This window comes from Bos mutus, chromosome 8 (genome assembly GCF_027580195.1).
Source record: "Bos mutus isolate GX-2022 chromosome 8, NWIPB_WYAK_1.1, whole genome shotgun sequence".
In the NCBI taxonomy this organism is placed as follows: domain Eukaryota; kingdom Metazoa; phylum Chordata; class Mammalia; order Artiodactyla; family Bovidae; genus Bos; species Bos mutus.
The window spans coordinates 83,193,005-83,211,658 of NC_091624.1; the positions used below are offsets into that span (position 1 = coordinate 83,193,005).

Genomic DNA, 18,654 nt, shown 5'->3' on the forward strand with positions numbered 1-18,654 from the left:
TACATTCTCAGAAAATATGGTCAGAAGAGAGGATCAGTAGTTATAGATGGGAAAGCACATGATATCAAACAGAAGACGTCAAGCAGAAGTCTGTGGCTGTGACTTATTTGGTATACAGAATGGTTTCCAAAAAATTGAGCCAAGCTTTAAAAATCAGAAGATGTTACATAAAATTCAGATTCCAGGCTTTCAATGATAAATTGTAGGCATTATTACTAGTGGGCCCACACTGTCAAGAAAAATAATCAATTTGAGTTCAGGAGTGGCGGTACTCTTTAGAGAGACCACACAATATCCCTGATCTGCAGTGCCTTCTAATCCACATTCCCACCATCACTCAGAAAGGTTACTTGTCTGGCCCCTGTAGACAACTGCATCTGTGAATCCAGATGCAGAGAAGAGGGCCAGGCAACAGAACCTTGATCAACTCTCTAATTAGCAAAAGAGCAGGACATCATCATCAGTGCTACTGAGGGGATAATAATCATTCATCCTAGAAAAATGCCCCTTGCCAAAAGAGAAGCTGTTATAGCATTTATCACAGTTGTTCTTTCCTGCCAAATTATCATTACAATGATGGTTAGTCTGTTTATTCAACTCTGAAACCCTAGGATTCAGGATCACAGTTTCTGGCACATAGTGGGTACTCAAATATTGGTAGAATAAATGAATGACAGACAAATGCACAAATCAAAAAAAGTATCAGATGTTCAGTACGTTACTGCCAAAATTTAGACAGACACCTGTCAGCTTGGCTCTAAATTTAGCTTTCGTGAGTCACCTCTAAACACCATGCAGAAAAGCATAAAGCCATGTTCACTTAGGTTATCATTTCTGTCTCAGAGAATAAAGAAAACATTACTGGATTCTCTTTCTGACAACATCAAGTGAAAAAGGTTAGCAGCAGAGACAAAAGCATCACTTTCTCACAGCGATTCCCCAGAAACCGCGATTTGCACTCAAGCTGGTTTCATCGTCTGCTTTTACCTTTGGATAATATGATTGAAGCACAGTTCTGCTTGCAAGGGCCGCTGTAGGTTCTTCAGGCAGCATCCTTTGAGCAGTTTCACTAGACAGTCGTCATCGACAGAGTAGTCGCTGGAGTCTTGAAGCAAAACACATACAGTTTACTCACAAAAACAAAAAATAGCCTACTTAAGAGGCAGCACTAACAGCTATTAGGTTTCAGAGGGATCATTTAAAAATTTAAAAATATATATGTTTAGCATTTTTATGCCTCACTAAATTCAATGAAAATACTTCAAATGAAAAGAATATCAAGGTTAATACTACAACACACCATTTGATTAAGGGGTTTACTCTAGCCTTTTTTCACTTTATCACTCTCACCACTCAAAAAGTTTTTTTAGGTGCTCGCCTCTGAGTTAAGTGACCTTAGGTAAAATAATAGTAAGTTTGAACTGTAAATAAAGTAAGAGCTTTATTAATTTAATGAAAGGTAAAGCAGTGAGGAGCAAGCAGGCAGCCTCTTCCTGTGGCTCCGGCCCCTAATCGGGCTGGCTTTGTGTGAAAGAGGGTAACGCTTCCATGTGGAGAAGCAGATGGCCTTCTCCCCATTAAAAATGCAGAAAGGAGAACACCCTCCCCAGATCATTATGTTTACAGCTTACCAGTTCTCCCAGGTTAGGTGCTTTGGGGGACGAAATTATGTCATAAAATTAGACAAAATGGTTCTGAAATACAGGTAAAGCACCTAAAATCCCCACAAACTTCTAACTGCATGAAGCTAACACAGAGGATCTTCTTTCAGGACATTTTTCCTTTTGAAAGTGACTCTACCTGCTATAGCCCAAGGCTAATACATATTAACAGAAGCAACCATATCGTGCGTGACATCTATCTGACAAAGGTGGCAATTTCACATCTATACCACTTATGAATTTGGGTTTTTCTTTTTTGCAAGTTAAGTAGAAATAAGAAATCATTCCAAGACAGACTGATTATTTATACATTTCAGGCTGTGACAACACAGGTGGGAAGGGACAAAAAACCAAAATGATGAGGCTTTGAGAGTCCTTCATACTGAAATACTCTTGCTTTCAGTACAAATATCAGAAATCACCATTAACACATGCTGGTGTTTTAATCAGTAAACAGCTTGTCTATGGGAGGTTAAGGATGCTACTTAACCAAGTCAAAGAAGGTTGCTTTATTTCTAGGTGCCGAAGATAGCTGATAATGATCTCTCACTTCCAAGATCTGACAAGTTATTCACTATGAAAATCACAAATATCAATACCACATTACCTTCCCTATTAAAGACCATCCCCCCACTCAAAAAACAATCTATTTATGCTTCTAATCAACAAACCAGATTGGGGCTATGTTTAGGATCTGTGGCTGATTGAATCCGCGAATGAGGAATCTGTGGATACAGAGGGCAGAGTATGGAACTTGAGCATCCAAAGACTGTGGTATCGACAGTGAAGCTTGGAATCAATTCCAAGTGGAAAATAAGGGGAAACCATATACAAAGGTCTCACTCAGTGGTGGTATGTATTAGTCTATACTACAAAGGACGGACATTCAAACATTAGAATTTATTCTATTGAACCAAAACCCTTGTCTTTGTAGGAAAACAGAAGCAAGCTAGCCTACTCCTTTGGAGGAAAAAATAGCCTACAAATGTTTTCACTTAAAAAAAAAAAGATTTGTCTTTACCTCCCATTTCTCACATATACACTTACTTTAAAACATATTCATTTTTTCATCTAATTTGCAAATATGTGGCATTTAATCACAAATAATTCCCTTAATGACAGGGACAATGTTTTTTCTACTATCACAATGCTATATCTGGTATGAAAAATGAGTGTTCAAAGGAACAAATTAATGAAAAATGGCCAAATTAGTTCCACAAAAATAAATATTAGTAAATTTGTTCAAAAGCCTTAAAAATTTTACTGAACTGCAATTTTCTGAAACCCATTTTTTGAAGAAAATTTTTATGGAGCTTTATCTCAGTTAAATTTTAAAATGATGTGGCTTTACATTGAGTTTCCACTCAAATCAAAGTAAATATTTTTCCTTTTGAAATTACTCTATATAAAAAGTTGTTAAAAAAAAATCTTACACCCATTAGCATGCCTACTACCAAAAAACAAACAAAACAGATTAAAAAAAAGAAAAGAAAATTACCACTTCAGTATTCTTGCCTTGAGAACCCCATGAACAGTATGAAAAGGCAAAATGATAGGATACTGAAAGAGAAACTCCCCAGGTCAGTAGGTGCCCAATATGCTACTGGAGATCAGTGGAGAAATAACTCCAGAAAGAATGAAGGGATGGAGCCAAAGCAAAAAGAATACCCAGCTGTGGATGTGACTGGTGATAGAAGCAAGGTCCAATGCTGTAAAGAGCAATATTGCATAGGAACCTGGAATGTCAGGTCCATGAATCAAGGCAAATTGGAAGTGGTCAAACAAGAGATGGCAAGAGTAAATATCGACATTCTAGGAATCAGCAAACTGAAATGGACTGGAATGGATGAATTTAGCTCAGATGACCATTATATCTACTACTGTGGGCAGGAATCCCTCAGAAGAAATGGAGTGGCCATCATGGTCAACAAAAGCATCCGAAATACAGTACTTGGATGCAATCTCAAAAATGACAGAATGATCTCTGTTCATTTCCAAGGCAAACCATTCAACATCACAGTAATCCAAGTCTATGCCCCAACCAGTAACGCTGAAGAAGCTGAAGTTGAACAGTTCTATGAAGACCTACAAGACTTTTTAGAACTTACACCCAAAAAGATGTCCTTTTCATTATAGGGGACTGGAATGCAAAAGTAGGAAGTCAAGAAACACCTGGAATAACAGGCAAATTTGGCTTTGGAATACGGAATGAAGCAGGGCAAAGAAAATGCACTGGTCATAGCAAACACCCTCTTCCAACAACACAAGAGAAAACTTGTGTTGGACATCACCAGATGGTCAACACCAAAATCAGATTGATTATATTCTTTGCAGCCAAAGATGGAGATGCTCTATACAGTCAGCAAAAACAAGACCAGGAGCTGACTGTGGCTCAGACCATGAACTCCTTATTGCCAAATTCAGACTTAAATTGAAGAAAGTAGGGAAAACCACTAGACCATTCAGGTATGACCTAAATCAAATCCCTTATGATTATACAGTGGAAGTGAGAAATAGATTTAAGGGCCTAGATCTGATAGACAGAGTGCCTGATGAACTATGGAATGAGGTTCGTGACATTGTACAGGAGACAGGGATCAAGACCATCCCCATGGAAAAGAAATGCAAAAAAGCAAAATGGCTGTCTGGGGAGGCCTTACAAATAGCTATGAAAAGACCCAGAGGGATGGTATGGGGAGGGAGGAGGGAGGAGAGTTCAGGATGGGAAACACAAGTATACCTGTGGTGATTCATTTCGATATATGGCAAAACCAATACAATACTGTAAAGTTAAAAAATAAAATTAAACTAAAAAAAAAAAAGAAGAGAAGCAAAAAGCAAAGGAGAAAAGGAAAGATATAAACATCTGAATGCAGAGTTCCAAAGAATAGCAAGAAGAGATAAGAAAGCCCTCTTCAGTGATCAATGCAAAAAAATAGAGGAAAACAACAGAATGGGAAAGACTAGAGATCTCTTCAAGAAAATCAGAGATACCAAAGGAACATTTCATGCAAAGATGGACTCGATAAAGGACAGAAATGGTATGGACCTAACAGAAGCAGAAGATATTAAGAAGAAATGGCAAGAATACACAGAAGAACTGTACAAAAAAGATCTTCACGATCCAGATAATCATGATGGTGTGACCACTGACCTAGAGCCAGACATCCTGGAATGTGAAGTCAAGTGGGCCTTAGAAAGCATCACTACGAACAAAGCTAGTGGAGGTGATGGGATTCCAGTTGAGCTACTCCAAATCCTGAAAGATGATGCTGTGAAAGTGCTGCACTCAATATGCCAGCAAATCTGGAAAACTCAGCAGTGGCCTCAGGACTGGAAAAGGTCAGTTTTCATTCCAATCCCAAAGAAAGGCAATGCCAAAGAATGCTCAAACTACCGCACAATTGCACTCATCTCACATGCTAGTAAAGTAATGCTCAAGGTTCTCCAAGCCAGGCTTCAGCAATATGTGAACTGTGAACTTCCTGATGTGCAATCTGGTTTTAGAAAAGGCAGAGGAACCAGAGATCAAATTGCCAACATCTGCTGGATCATGGAAAAAGCAAGAGAGTTCCAGAAAAACATCTATTTCTGCTTTATTGACTAAGCCAAAGCCTCTGACTGTGTGGATCACAATAAACTGTGGAAAATTCTGAAAGAGATGGGAATACCAGACCACCTGATCTGCCTCTTGAGAAATTTGTATGCAGGTCAGGAAGCAACAGTTAGAACTGGACATGGAACAACAGACTGGTTCCAAATAGGAAAAGGAGTTCATCAAGGCTGTATATTGTCACCCTGTTTATTTAACTTATATGCAGAGTACATCATGAGAAACGCTGGACTGGAAGAAACACAAGCTGGAATCAAGATTGCTGGGAGAAATATCAATAACCTCAGATATGCAGATGACACCACCCTTATGGCAGAAAGTGAAGAGGAACTAAAAAGCCTCTTGATGAAAGTGAAAGTGGAGAGTGAAAAAGTTGGCTTAAAGCTCAACATTCAGAAAAAGAAGATCATAGCATCTGGTCCCATCACTTCTTGGGAAATAGATGGGGAAACAGTGGAAACAGTGTCAGACTTTATTTTTCAGGGCTCCAAAATCACTACAGATGGTGACTGCAGCCATGAAATTAAAAGACGCTTACTCTTTGGAAGGAAAGTTATGACCAACCTAGATAGCATATTCAAAATCAGAGACATTACTTTGCCAACAAAGGTCCGTCTAGTCAAGGCTATGGTTTTTCCCGTGGTCATTTACGGATGTGAGAGTTGGACTGCAAAGAAGTCTGAGCGTCGAAGAATTGATGCTTTTGAACTGTGGTGTTGGAGAAGACTCTTGAGAGTCCCTTGGACTGCAAGGAGATCCAACCAGTCCATTCTGAAGGAGATCAGCCCTGGGATTTCTTTGGAAGGAATGATGCTAAAGCTGAAACTCCAGTACTTTGGCCACCTCATGTGAAGAGTTTGACTCATTGGAAAAGACTCTGATGCTGGGAGGGATTGGGGACAGGAGGAGAAGGGGATGACAGAGGATGAGATGGCTGGATGGCATCACCGACTCGATGGACCTGAGTTTGAATGAACTCCGGGAGTTGGTGATGGACAGGGAGGCCTGGCGTGCTAAGATTCATGGGGTCACAAAGAATCAGACACGACTGAGTGACTGATCTGCTCTGATGTCTGAGCACTGTCAAGGATGTAGAGAAATTGAAACCTGTGTGTATTGTTGGTGGGAATGTACAAAGGTGCAGCCACTAGAGAAAACAGTATGTCAGTTCCTAAAAAAATTAAAAATAGAAATGTTACATGATCTAGCAAATCCACCTTGAGGCATATATCTAAAAGAACTGAAAGCAGCATCTGAATGAAATATTTGCATATACATGTTCAAAGAATTATTGTTCCCAGTCAAAAGTGGAAGCAACCCAAATATACATTGATGGATGGATAAACAAAATTTGGTATAAACATCCAACAGAATATTATGCAGCCTCAAAAATGAAGGAAATTCTGACACATGCTGCAACATGGACATACCTGGAGGATATTAGGATAAGGGAAATAGGCAGCACAAGAAGAAAAAGACTGCACGATCCCACCTATATAGAGTCTCTAGAGTCAAATCCACAGTAATAAAGAGTAAAACAGTGACTGCCAACCACTGTGAAGAGCGGGAAATGGGGAGTTACTGTTTAAGGGGTATGAAAAAGTTCTCAAACTGGCTGCACAACTGAGTGAATATACTCAGCACTACTGGACCATACAGTTTAAAAATGGTTAATATGGCAAATTTTATATTATGTGCATTTTCCTGCAATTAAAAATGTAGGAGATAATATAAAAATGTAAAGAGGTTCACTTTATCTATAATAAAGATAAAAAACTATATAAAATTTTTATATCTAAATTATAACTTAGATATAAAATTATAAAATCTATAATAGATCTAAAAAATTTTAAATCTATATCTATAACATATTAACTCTATATTAATAGTTAATTAATAGATGCTTAATTAACTAACTGGGTTAATTAATAGATGCTTACTCCTTGGAAGAAAAGTTATGACCAACCTAGACAGCATGTTTAAAAGCAGAGACATTACATTGTCAACAAAGGTCCATCTAGTCAAGGAGGTTTTTCCAGTAGTCATATATCAATGTGAGAGTTGGACTATAAAGAAAGCTGAGTGCCGAAGAACTGATGCTTTTGAACTGTGATAATGGAGAAGACTCTTGAGAGTCCCTTGGACTGCAAGGAGATCCAACCAGTCCATCCTAAAGGAGATCAGTCCTGGGTGTTCATTGGAAGGACTGATGTTGAGGCTGAAACTCCAATATTTTGGCCACCTGATGCAAAGACCTCACTCATTTGAAAAGACCCTGATGCTGGGAAGGATTGAGGGCAGGAGGAGAAGGGGACGACAGAGGATGAGATGGTTGGATGGCATCACCAACTCAATGGACATGAGTTTGGGTAAACTTTCGAAGTTAGTGATGGACAGGGAGGCCTGGCATGCTGCAGTCCATGGGGTCGCAAAGAGTTCGACACGACTGAGCAACTGAACTGAATGAACTATTGATGGGAATCTAAAATTAGAATAATTTCAAATATGGAAAGCAGCCTAAATGCCCAACAATACTGAAAGAGTTGGTTAAATTATGATATATTATCTCCATGGAATGCCAGGAAGCTCTGGAAATTATTACAAGGGTTACCTAGAAAGAATTAAAACATTTATGATAAACTACCATATGATCCAGTAACCCCACCTCTGCATATTTATCTGAAAAAAAAATACTATCTCAAAAAGATATATGCATGTTCATGTTCATTGCATTATTTACAACAGACAAGCATGGAAAAGATCTAAGTATCCATCAATGGATGGATAAAGGAAATGTGAAATATGTGTCTGTGTGTGTGTGTAAAATGGAACATTCAGCCATGATAAAGAATCAAAGTGTTCCATCTGCAACAACATGACGGACCTTGAAGGTACTAATGCTAAGTGAACAAAAGTCAGATGAACACCCTATGTTCTCACTTCTATGTGAAACCTAAAGAAATAAAAGCTCATAGATATAGGGAATAGACAGGTTGTCAGGGGCAAGAGCTTGAGGAGTAGGAGGAATATGTGAAGAGGTCAAAATGTACAAACTCCCAGATATAAGGCAAAGGTGAAAAGGAAAGATATACCCATCTGAATGCAGCGTTCCAAAGAATAGCAAGGAGAGCTAAGAAAGGCTTCTTCAGTGATCAATGTAACAATAGAATGGGAAAGACTAAAGATCTCTTCAAGAAAATTAGAGATACCAAGGGAACATTTCATGCAAAGATGGGCTTGATGAAGGACAGAATGGTATGGACCTAACAAAAGCTGAAGATATTAAGAAGAGCTGGCAAGAATACACAGAAGAACTGTACAAAAAAACCTTCATGACCTAGATAACCATGATGGTGTGATCACTCAGCTAGAGCCAGACTTCGCATCCTGAAATGCGAAGTCAAGTGGCCTTAGGAAGCATCACGACAAACAAAGCTAGTGGAGGTGATAGAATCCCAGTTGAGCTATTTCAAATCATAAAAGATGAGGCTGTGGAAGTGCTGCACTCAATATGCCAGCAAATTTGGAAGACTCAGCAGTGGCCACAGGACTGGAAAAGGTCAGTTTTCATTCCAATCCCAAAGAAAGGCAAGGCCAAAGAATGTTCAAATTACTGCATAGCTGCACTCATCTCACACGCTAGCAAAGCAATGCTTAAAATCTTCCAAGCCAGGCTTCAATCGTACATGAACCATGAACTTCCAGATGTTAAAGCTGGATTTAGAAAAGGCAAAGGAACCAGAGATCAAATGCCAACATCCGTTGGATCATCAAAAAAGCAAGAGAGTTCCAGAAAAACATCTACTTCTGCTTTATTGACTACGCCAAAGCCTTTGACTGTGTGGATCACAACAAACTGTGGAAAATTCTTAAAAAATGGGAATACCAGACCACCTTACTTGCCTCTTGAGAAATCTGTATGCAGGTCAAGAAGCAAAGGAGAAGGCAATGGGAACCCACTCCAGTACTCTTGCCTGGAAAATCCCATGGATGGAGGAGCCTGGTAGGCTGCAGTCCATGGAGTCACGAAGAGTCGGACACAACTGAGCAACTTCACTTTCACTTTTCACTTTCATGCATTGGAGAAGGAAATGGCAACCTACTCCAGTGTTCTTGCCTGGAGAATCCCAAGGATGGCAGAGCCTGGTGGGCTGCCATCTATGGGGTCGGACACAACTGAAGCGACTTAGCAGCAGCAGCAGCAGCAAGAAGCAACAGATAGAACTGGACATGGGACAACACACTGGTTCCAAATCGAGAAAGGAGTACATCAAGGCTGTATATCATCACCCCGCTCTTTTAACTTATATACAGAGTATATGATGCAAAATGCTGGGCTGGATGAAGCGCAAGCTGGAATCAAGATTACTGGGAGAAATATCAATAACCTGATATGCAGATGACACCACCCTTATGGCAGAAAGCAAAGAAGAACTAAAGAGCCTCTTGATGAAAATGAAAGAGAAGAGTGAAAAAGCTGGCTTAAAACTCAACATTCAAAAAACTATGATAATGGCATCCAGTCCCATCACTTCATGGCAAATAGATGGGGAAACAACGGAAACAGTGAAAGACTATTTCTTGGGCTCCAAAATCACTGCAGATGGTGACTGCAGCCATGAAATTAAAAGACGCTTGCTCCTTGGAAGAAGAGCTATGACCAACCTAGACAGCATATTTAAAAGGAGAGACATTACTCTGCCAATAAAGGTCCATCTAGTCAATGCTATGGTTTTTCCAGTAGTCATGTATGGATGTGAAAGTTGGACTGTAAAGAAACCCGAGCACCGAAGAATTGATGCTTTTGAACTGTGGTGTTGGAGAAGGCTCTTGAGAGTCCCCTGGACTGCAAGGAGATCAAACTAGTCAATCCTAAAAGAAATCAGTCCTGAATATTCATTGGAAGGACTTTTGCCAAAGCTGAAACTCCAGTACTTTGGCCACCTGATGCGAAGAACTGACTCACTGGAAAAGACCCTGATGCTGGGAAAGATTGAAGGCAGGAGGGGAAGGGGACGACAGAGGATGAGATGGTTGGATGGCATCACCAACTCAATGGACATGAGTTTGAGCAAAATCTGGGAGTTAGTGATGGACAGGGAAGCCTGGCATGCTGCAGTCCATGGAGTCACAAAGAGCTGGACATGACTAAGAGACCGAACTGGACTGAAGTCAGCTATAAAACAACTAAGTCATGAAGATGTCAAGTACAAATGGTGACTACAGCTAATACTATATTGCATATTTGAAAGTTGCTAAGAGAGTAGATTTTCAAAGTTCTCAACAAAAGAAAAAAATTTTTGTAATGATGTATGGTGAAAGACATTTACTAGACTTATTATGGTGATCTTGCAATGTGTACAAATATCAAATCATTACATTGTACATCCGAAACTAATATAGTGTTATATGTCAGTTTTATCTCAATGAGAGAAAAGGTTATGATATAATAAATGAAAAGATATAGGCTAGAGTATGTCCAGATACACTATGATCATAACTATAAAAATAAATCTAAGTGGGCATAAACAGAAACTCTAAATTAATTGTGCATAGTAGGAAAAACGTGGGTGACTTTTTTCACCTACATTTTTCAAATGTAATGTTTAATTTTTTAAAGGTACTTGTAAAGAGAAATCTCATTAAACATTTCAGCCCCATGCTGTGGCCAAAGTAAAAAATGATCTAAATGAGGTGCTCATCCCTGGAGTCACAGACAATAATTTAATCCTCCGCATATCACACACCCCCAGTTCTCCACCCCTTGGCAGCCACTAATCTGCTTTCCGTCTTTATGGACTGATTTATCCTCGATATTTTATATAAACGGAATCACACACTCTGCTGTCTTTTGCCTCTGGCTTCTTTCACGGAGCCTCACGTCCCCACGGACCATCCGTGCCTGAGGCTCACCCGTGTTGTGTCAGGTATCTTCCCTCCATCCTGACTGCAATCAGCCAGACACCTGCGGCTCAAGCTCTTTTGTTCTCATCACGCACACAGATCAACATGAGCAGATGTGCACGGGGAAAGGACGGGAGGGGGCAGCCGTAAAGATTTCCAGGCTCTCGCTTTTCATACTTACTCTCACTTTGTAGAGCTGCCTCGGCCTTTTCAACGGTTACCAACAGATTTTCAGAAAGGTCTTTTCTCTTGCTCACTAGTGGAAAACCATTCCAAACATACATCATTTCCTAATGAGGAAAAATGAGAAACCATTCACAATTACGTGAGGTCATTTGGTGTTCTTTACAACAACAAAGCCACATGTGAGTGTTTTGCCTCAGTTGCTAGTGATCTCAAGACATTTAGAGATCATTTTTCTTAGCTTTCTTCATTTGGAGTTTAGTGATTTAATCTCCGATTTTTTCACTTTATTTAATGTTTTTAATGCTTTTTGGCTTTTATACTACAAAATAGTTCAGTATATATAGTATATTGTGTCTTCACTGAAAAAATAATTTGCTCATTTATTTGACAAGTATTTACTAAGCACCTACTGGTATCCATTCCTTTTGGAAGATAACAGATTACAGATAGAAATAAATATAATATTTTTAAATGATAATATGAACAATTCAAACATAAATTTTTGTTGTTGCTCTTAAGTAAAGGGAAACATTTTTTCTATATCTGCCAATTGTTTACATAAAATGTTTCCAAGGACATCACAGCAAAGGAACACAGGAAATATTTTACCTGGCTCAGGTTCTTTTATACCATTAAAAACATGTGACAGTCCAGTAATGCAATCCAATATGCAGAGAATACATTCATTTAAAGGCCATATGGCAGAATGACAGCCCCTAAAAATGTAAACTAATGATTTATCATTGCAAATTACATTTAATAGGCTAACAGATGAGAATTTTTCTTTTTTTTTCTGGACCAAAAGCAAATGTGCTCTTGCTTGAAAATATTTTTCTAATCTTCCTGGTAGTTCAGTTCATATTTTGAAAGGTACGAAGTAAGCAGGATAATTAGAATCTCCTTGGAAATAAAAAAATGGTAAAATATGTTAAGATTGTTTGAACAGCCTCTTACAGGGAAGCAGTAGAAATGAGGAAAATACACTGGAGTTGAGTGACAGCAAAGTCATTTTCACCTTTTGGGACTGAAAACTAAGATCACAGCACTCTTTTGTTTTACATCTAAATTTTCTTATTGCTAATCGTGTAAGAGTTCAATAACTTTTGGAATATTTATTTAAACTGATGATGATTTTTAAAAATTTTGTTTTTATTGATGGAACATTTTATCAGAAAAAAAAAAGTTTGTATGTGAACTGGTCATTTTATGAAATACAAGATTTTGGTAAAATTCCTAGTTACCACAAATTCAAGCCAATTCTACACACTTAGCCCTGGAGAAAGAAGTGCTCTGAGTTAATCTTCCTTAAGGCCCTTAGCAATCAGAGCAACATATACATCATATGTATACACAAGCATCTAAGTTTTAGGATGGAGAAAGGACTATGGTGCTCTAGAAAAATCCCAGGGAAGTTCTGTGACATGGAAAGAAAAAAATCTCCCAGCATTAATCACTTGATAAGAATGAGGCAGGAATGGAGCTGAAAGGTGTCATGGGTGAAACAGTAGCAGGCTCCCATATTAGCTGGAAAAGGAGGATGTTTGGTCATTTTTGTGATTTGCATTGTGTTCTTCTTTTTACCTGTGCTCAGATATGATTTACAGAGTGGCCACATTTTTATCTCATTGCATCACAGGCACAGACCAGGCACAACCTGGTCTCAGGGTAGTGCTCTCTGAGATTGTTTTTCTTAAACAGGAAATACCTGGGCTGAGGTACTCGGTGCAGGCTAGCCCCCAACGACACCTGTGAGGAGCTGCAGTGTTCTTTCTCACAGAATATTTAAAGAGCTCCTATAAGTCAATGCGGTTTCCCTGGTGGCTCAGTTGGTAAAGAATCCGCCTGCAATGCAGGAGACCTGGGTTCAATCCCTGGGCTGGGAAGATCCCCTGGAGAAGGAAACGGCTACCTACTCCAGTATTATGGCCTGGAGAATTCCATGGGCTGTATAGTCCATGGGGTCACAAAGAGTCAGACATGGCTGAGTGACCTTCACTCACTTTGTAACTTATAAGTCAATGATAAAATAATAAATAACCTAATAAAAAAATTAGGGAAGAAAGCCCATGAACAACAATTCATGAAATAAGATGTAAAAATGAACAAGCACATGAAAAGCTCAATCACACATTAAAAAAATAAAACACTGTTGGTAGGAATTTAAATCAGTACAGCCCTTCTGGAGAGCAATCTGGCAAAGTCCAAGTATTAAATGCATATGCCCTACAACTTGGAATTCTACTTCTAAACATCTCTCCCAGAGAATTATATGCCCATGTACAAAGAGAGCTATAGAAGAATATTCATTGTAGCCTGTTTGTGGTAATAAAAACTGGAAAGTAAGCAACTGTTAAAGGGGAATAATTGAATATACTCTGGAATCAAAAGAAAAAATCAGGAACCTCCAAAAAAGGACAGCAGATGTCAGCTTGCACTAAACAGGTTCCCTGTGTTACTTGACTACTCACATAAACTAGACCCCAAAAGTTACTGTAATTTGATATATTCAGTACTTTTTAAAGAAATCTGCATTAAGACCATTTAACTTGAAATTATGCTTTTCATGAAGCCTAACCTAAATGGCACACTGATCAAGAATGGGAGCTCCGGCATTAGGCTACAACAGAAGCCACCAGCCACGTATGGCTCTGGAGCAATGTGGCTGGTTCAAACTGAGGCACACTCTAAGCATAAAACACGCACCAGACTTCAGTGGATGAGCACAATATAAAAGAATGTGAAATCTCATTAATAAATTTTAGAGATTACACGCTCAAATGACAAAATTTTGCACGCGTGCACGTGTGCTCAGTCGTTCAGTGGTTTCTGACTCTTGGCGACCCCATAGACTGTAGCCCGCCAGGCTCCTCTGTCCATGGAAGTTTCCAGGCAAGAATACTGGAATGGGTAGCCATTTCCTACTCCAAAAATTTTGCATAAACCGGGTTAAACCAATATTTTGAAAATGATTATCATGTGTCCTTCTACTTTTTAATTTTTTTACCTTTTGATTTTGAAGGTAGCAGCTAGAAAAAGTAGTTACATCTGTGGCTTGCATTATAATTCAACTCAACTTCAAATATGCCAACTCACCTCTCTCTGAATTTCCTTATTTGTCAAATGAGGCTACAAAGAAAAATTCCTCTCCTAGAGTTACGGTTAAGACTTGAATGATATACTTTATAAATAGCCTTTATCCAACACAATGATTTTTAATTGAGCAAACTTCACAACAAAAGTTAGATGTTCTCCCTACCCCTGAAACTAGACAATGTATTTCTAGGATGCAAAGAGTAAGTAAATAAAGGCAGATACCAGGGCAGGCAAAACGAGCTTCACGGGTGCTGGCAACGAGGGAGAGTAACGTCGAGCCTTCCTCACAGCAAACTTCTCAGTAGGGATCGATTTCCCAGCAATTCTCTGCTTCAAGCCATCCACCTGTCTGTGAAGAGCCCCAGTTCCAGTGAAAGGTCATCAGAACACATGCAGTATTTATACCTATTCCTGTTATGCTGCGCTCCCCAGAGCAGTGGATCAGCACCACCAGGAACCCTGTTCAAAATGCAAATTTAGACCACCTCAGACCTAATAGTGGCTTCCCTGGTGGCTCAGATGGTGAAGAATCTACCTGCAATGTGGGAGACCTTACCCTGGGTCAGGAAGATCTCCTGGAGAAGGGAATAGCTACCCAACCAGTATTCTTGCCTGGAGAATTCTGCGGACAAGAGGAATCTGGTGAGCTACAGTCCATGGCTTCTCTGATAAAAGTGGCTCAAAAAGAGTCATCTACTCATGCATAATTTGAGAAAATGTTTCCCAAGCATAGGTGATTTTGAAAATAATCAGCTAAGAACACATAGCATGCTTACAATCTTCCTCTCAAAATTCTAAGAAATTCCAATTATACAATTCACAAGCACAGAAAAATGAGAATAGAGGCTACCTATTTGTAGGGCACTTTCTCATACACAATCTTGTAAATGCACCAAACGGGTCACCAAGAAGGAATTTAGGGAAATATCTAATTACACCACTGAAAGAAAGAGGAAGATGCAATGAGAGAAAAAGCATTCCATATGAAGCCAAGCTTGTGTTATGTTATTTCTCAGCACAGTCTTGAGATATGGGGTTTTTTAAATGAAGTATAATTGACATATAACATTACTTTTAGGAGTACAAACGGGTATGGTTTTAAACCAGAATGCCCATCATGAATGTTAATTATATCAGTGGAAAAGGCAGTGGACATTCGAGGTGGGGGTTGAGGGAGAGGGTCAGAGGCATGCAGAGGACATGAAACCTCCTGAGTCAGGGATCACAGTCTGTAAAGAGAACATTCATTTGGGGGGATTCTCCTCTCAGTATCTCAACAAGTTAGATGCTATCACACATACAGCAGACTTCAAGATTTTGCCTGAAAATAAGATTAGTTACATGTTTCACAGAAATTATTTTGATGCAGAGAAAATTTATTTTGGAGTGGAGGAAACTGAGATGTAAAAGATCCCAATATATCTGAACATTCCATTCCATTTGTTGTCGTGTGTGTGAAACAAGGAAATGCATTTTACCAGTAGCAGGTGGCAGCCCATGGCTCCCACTAATGTAGATTCTACAGTTAGTATATACATGGTCCAGTTTCTAAAAAGCATGACAAAGTTGTCCTGGTCATACCTTCAAATCTGTCCTGCCAAGTCTGAGGGTACAGACAAGCCCTTACTTGTCATAACGTGGCCACAGAATATAGTATTCCATTAAAAGTGTTTGTCATCAATTATGTTTAAAGATTGCAGTGGGGCTTCTCTGTTCCCCTACCTGCCTCATCTCCAGAGGTCACGTCCTCCTTTCTACAATAGCCACCCACAGTTGTATCTTAGGTCATTTCATCATCTGTAACTTTTCTACATCAGAACACAAACTCAAGCACACCAACCATCCTCCTCACTATAACGCTGGCTGTTCTAATGAGACTTTCGGTCCTCTTTGTCTTTCAACTTTCTCCCAACTCAGCAGTCTTCTTTCTCCCCGTCCCTCCACACCTGCTTAGCCTGCCCTGCAGGCAAGCTTTACTGCTGCAGGCTCTAGCTTATTTCCCAGACTCCCTTGCCAATGCCTAGCTGTTGCGCTCATCTTCCTGCAACGAAAACAGGTTGGTGTCACGGTACATTCAACACCAACCTCCAATGAGCTCTCGCACTGCCTGCCATTCCCTGTCCTGTGCTTCTCTCTGTCCCACTCTCTGCAACAATGATTCCAAACATTCTCCATCCTCCCCAGACTCCAGCCCACTCCTTTCTCCTTCGCTCTCAACAGACAGCCCTGCCTCCACACACGAGCTGGCATGCCTCTGAGCCTGCTCTGGACTTCTTCCTGCGTGATACAACAGAGGACCTGATCCTCCCTCTAAATAAAGCCGGTCCTGCCATCAGTGCTTTGGAGTCTATCTCCTCCTGATTTTTCAACAGCCTTACAAAGGTCAGTTATCCCATTTCTCACTTGTATGTACAACTGTCTTTCTGAACTGGGTCCTTCCCGGTGGTTTTTGAGAATGCTCAGATCTCTCCCATTAATATATTCTTTGATATTACATTTCCCTCCAACTTTCTCTATCGCTTAATGTATTTATGCTTAACTCTGTTCATTTCTTTGTATCTCATTCACTCTTTAGCCAACCCCAGTCTGGTTTCTACCTCCACTCTATAACCTTATCATTTCCTGCATGGGATACTAATGATCTCTGTGTCACTAAGACATCTTGTCTTATTTTTTAAGTCTACAGCACATAGTATTCCCAGGCAGCCTCCCATCCAAGTACAAACCAGCTCCGATCCTGCTTAGCTTCTGGGATTAGACAAGATCAGACATGTTCAGGGTGGTATGGCCATAGACTTTGTCTTTTTTTTTTTTTAATTCTGTATTCTGTGAGACATATTTTGAGTAATCCTGGATGTTAGTTTTATTTTGGCCTATATACTAAATGTAGCATTATGTCCTGCCAACATCAGCTTTGCTTTAGTTCCTTTAATGTGCAGTGCTCCTTCCTAGAACAGGGTCCTCGCATATCCTGTTCCTTTGGTCTGAAACTGTATCAACACAACTCTCCACCTGCCTCTGCAGCTCCTTAAGACCTCATCTCAACTATTACTCCCCCTATGCTTTTATCTATACCTCTCCTCTCAACGGGGAACAGAGGGACAGGGCACTGTTGGTGATACAAGTATTATGGGTTTTTGCCTTGCTACTAGCAGTTCCAATCATTGGGAGAGTAAAGAACATAGGTTTATTAGGGAGTTTTGAATGTTTCGACATACCTAAGTGAAGGTGGTAAATGGGAGCTGGGTATATAGGTCTGGAACTCATCATGAGCTTACCTGAATAAAGTTACCACATCCTCTTTCGTTGCTACCACATCCTCTTCTGGAAGCATACTCAAAATTGCAGCTTTTAAGAACACATATGTTGCCTTGAGAAAAAGAAAAGCAGTAGTTAGAGAGCACCCTAGGTACATGATATTTCCACCTTGTAAATCAAGAATGACCCACAGGACTTCCCTGGTGGTCCAGTGGTTAAGAATTCACCTGCCAGTGCAGGGGACATGGGTTTGATCCCTGGTCCGGGAAGATCCCATATGCCACGGGGCAACCAAGGCTGAGCGCCACAACTACTGAGCACAACAGCCACGACTACTGAAGCCCCCACGCCCTAGAGCCCATGCTCCGCAGCGAGAGGAGCCACCTCAATGAGAAGCCCACACATGGCAACTAGATTAGCCCCGCTCACAATTACAGAAAGCCCACATGCAGCAATGAAGACCCAGTGCAGCCAAGAACAAATAAATAACAATTTTTAAAAAAGAATGAACTACAAATCTTCCAGATATAGTGTCGGAGGTATCAAAGACAAAAAAGGGAAATGAAGCCTCTTGCTACCTATTCCAAATAAGATCAACACTTTCCACCAAATTTTAGCCATTCTCCTATTATACAACTTTAATGTTCATGGATGAGGAAGTGGACAAAATGAAAAAGAGATCAATATCTCATTCCTCCCAGTTTCTCACAAATGGATCAGAAGGTTTTTAGAACTTTTTAAAATTGAAGTTTAATTGATTTACAATACTATATGAGTTTCAAGTGTACAATATAGCGATTCAATATTTTTATAGATTATACTCCATTTAAAGTTGTTATAAAATATTGGCTATATTCCTTGTTTTTGCAACCTTGTTATCTTATTTACGTCTATTATGGTGTCCCTCAATCTCCTTTGCCTATCTTGCCACACCTGTTA

The 18,654-nt window shown here is 39.7% G+C and overlaps 1 protein-coding gene across 3 annotated transcripts in view; it reads right to left on the minus strand.

Annotated features, from left to right (window-relative positions):
• Positions 1-18,654, minus strand: part of TTC39B (tetratricopeptide repeat domain 39B) — a 159,740-nt gene that overhangs the window by 15,323 nt on the left and 125,763 nt on the right. For all 3 annotated transcript variants that reach the window (XM_070375919.1, XM_070375920.1, XM_070375918.1), the window contains 4 exons: positions 17,736-17,827; positions 14,680-14,806; positions 11,360-11,468; positions 988-1,105 (listed from right to left, as the gene is read on the minus strand). In XM_070375919.1, the coding sequence (XP_070232020.1) occupies positions 988-1,105; positions 11,360-11,468; positions 14,680-14,806; positions 17,736-17,827 (446 nt within the window). The remainder of the gene's footprint in view (positions 1-987; positions 1,106-11,359; positions 11,469-14,679; positions 14,807-17,735; positions 17,828-18,654) is intronic.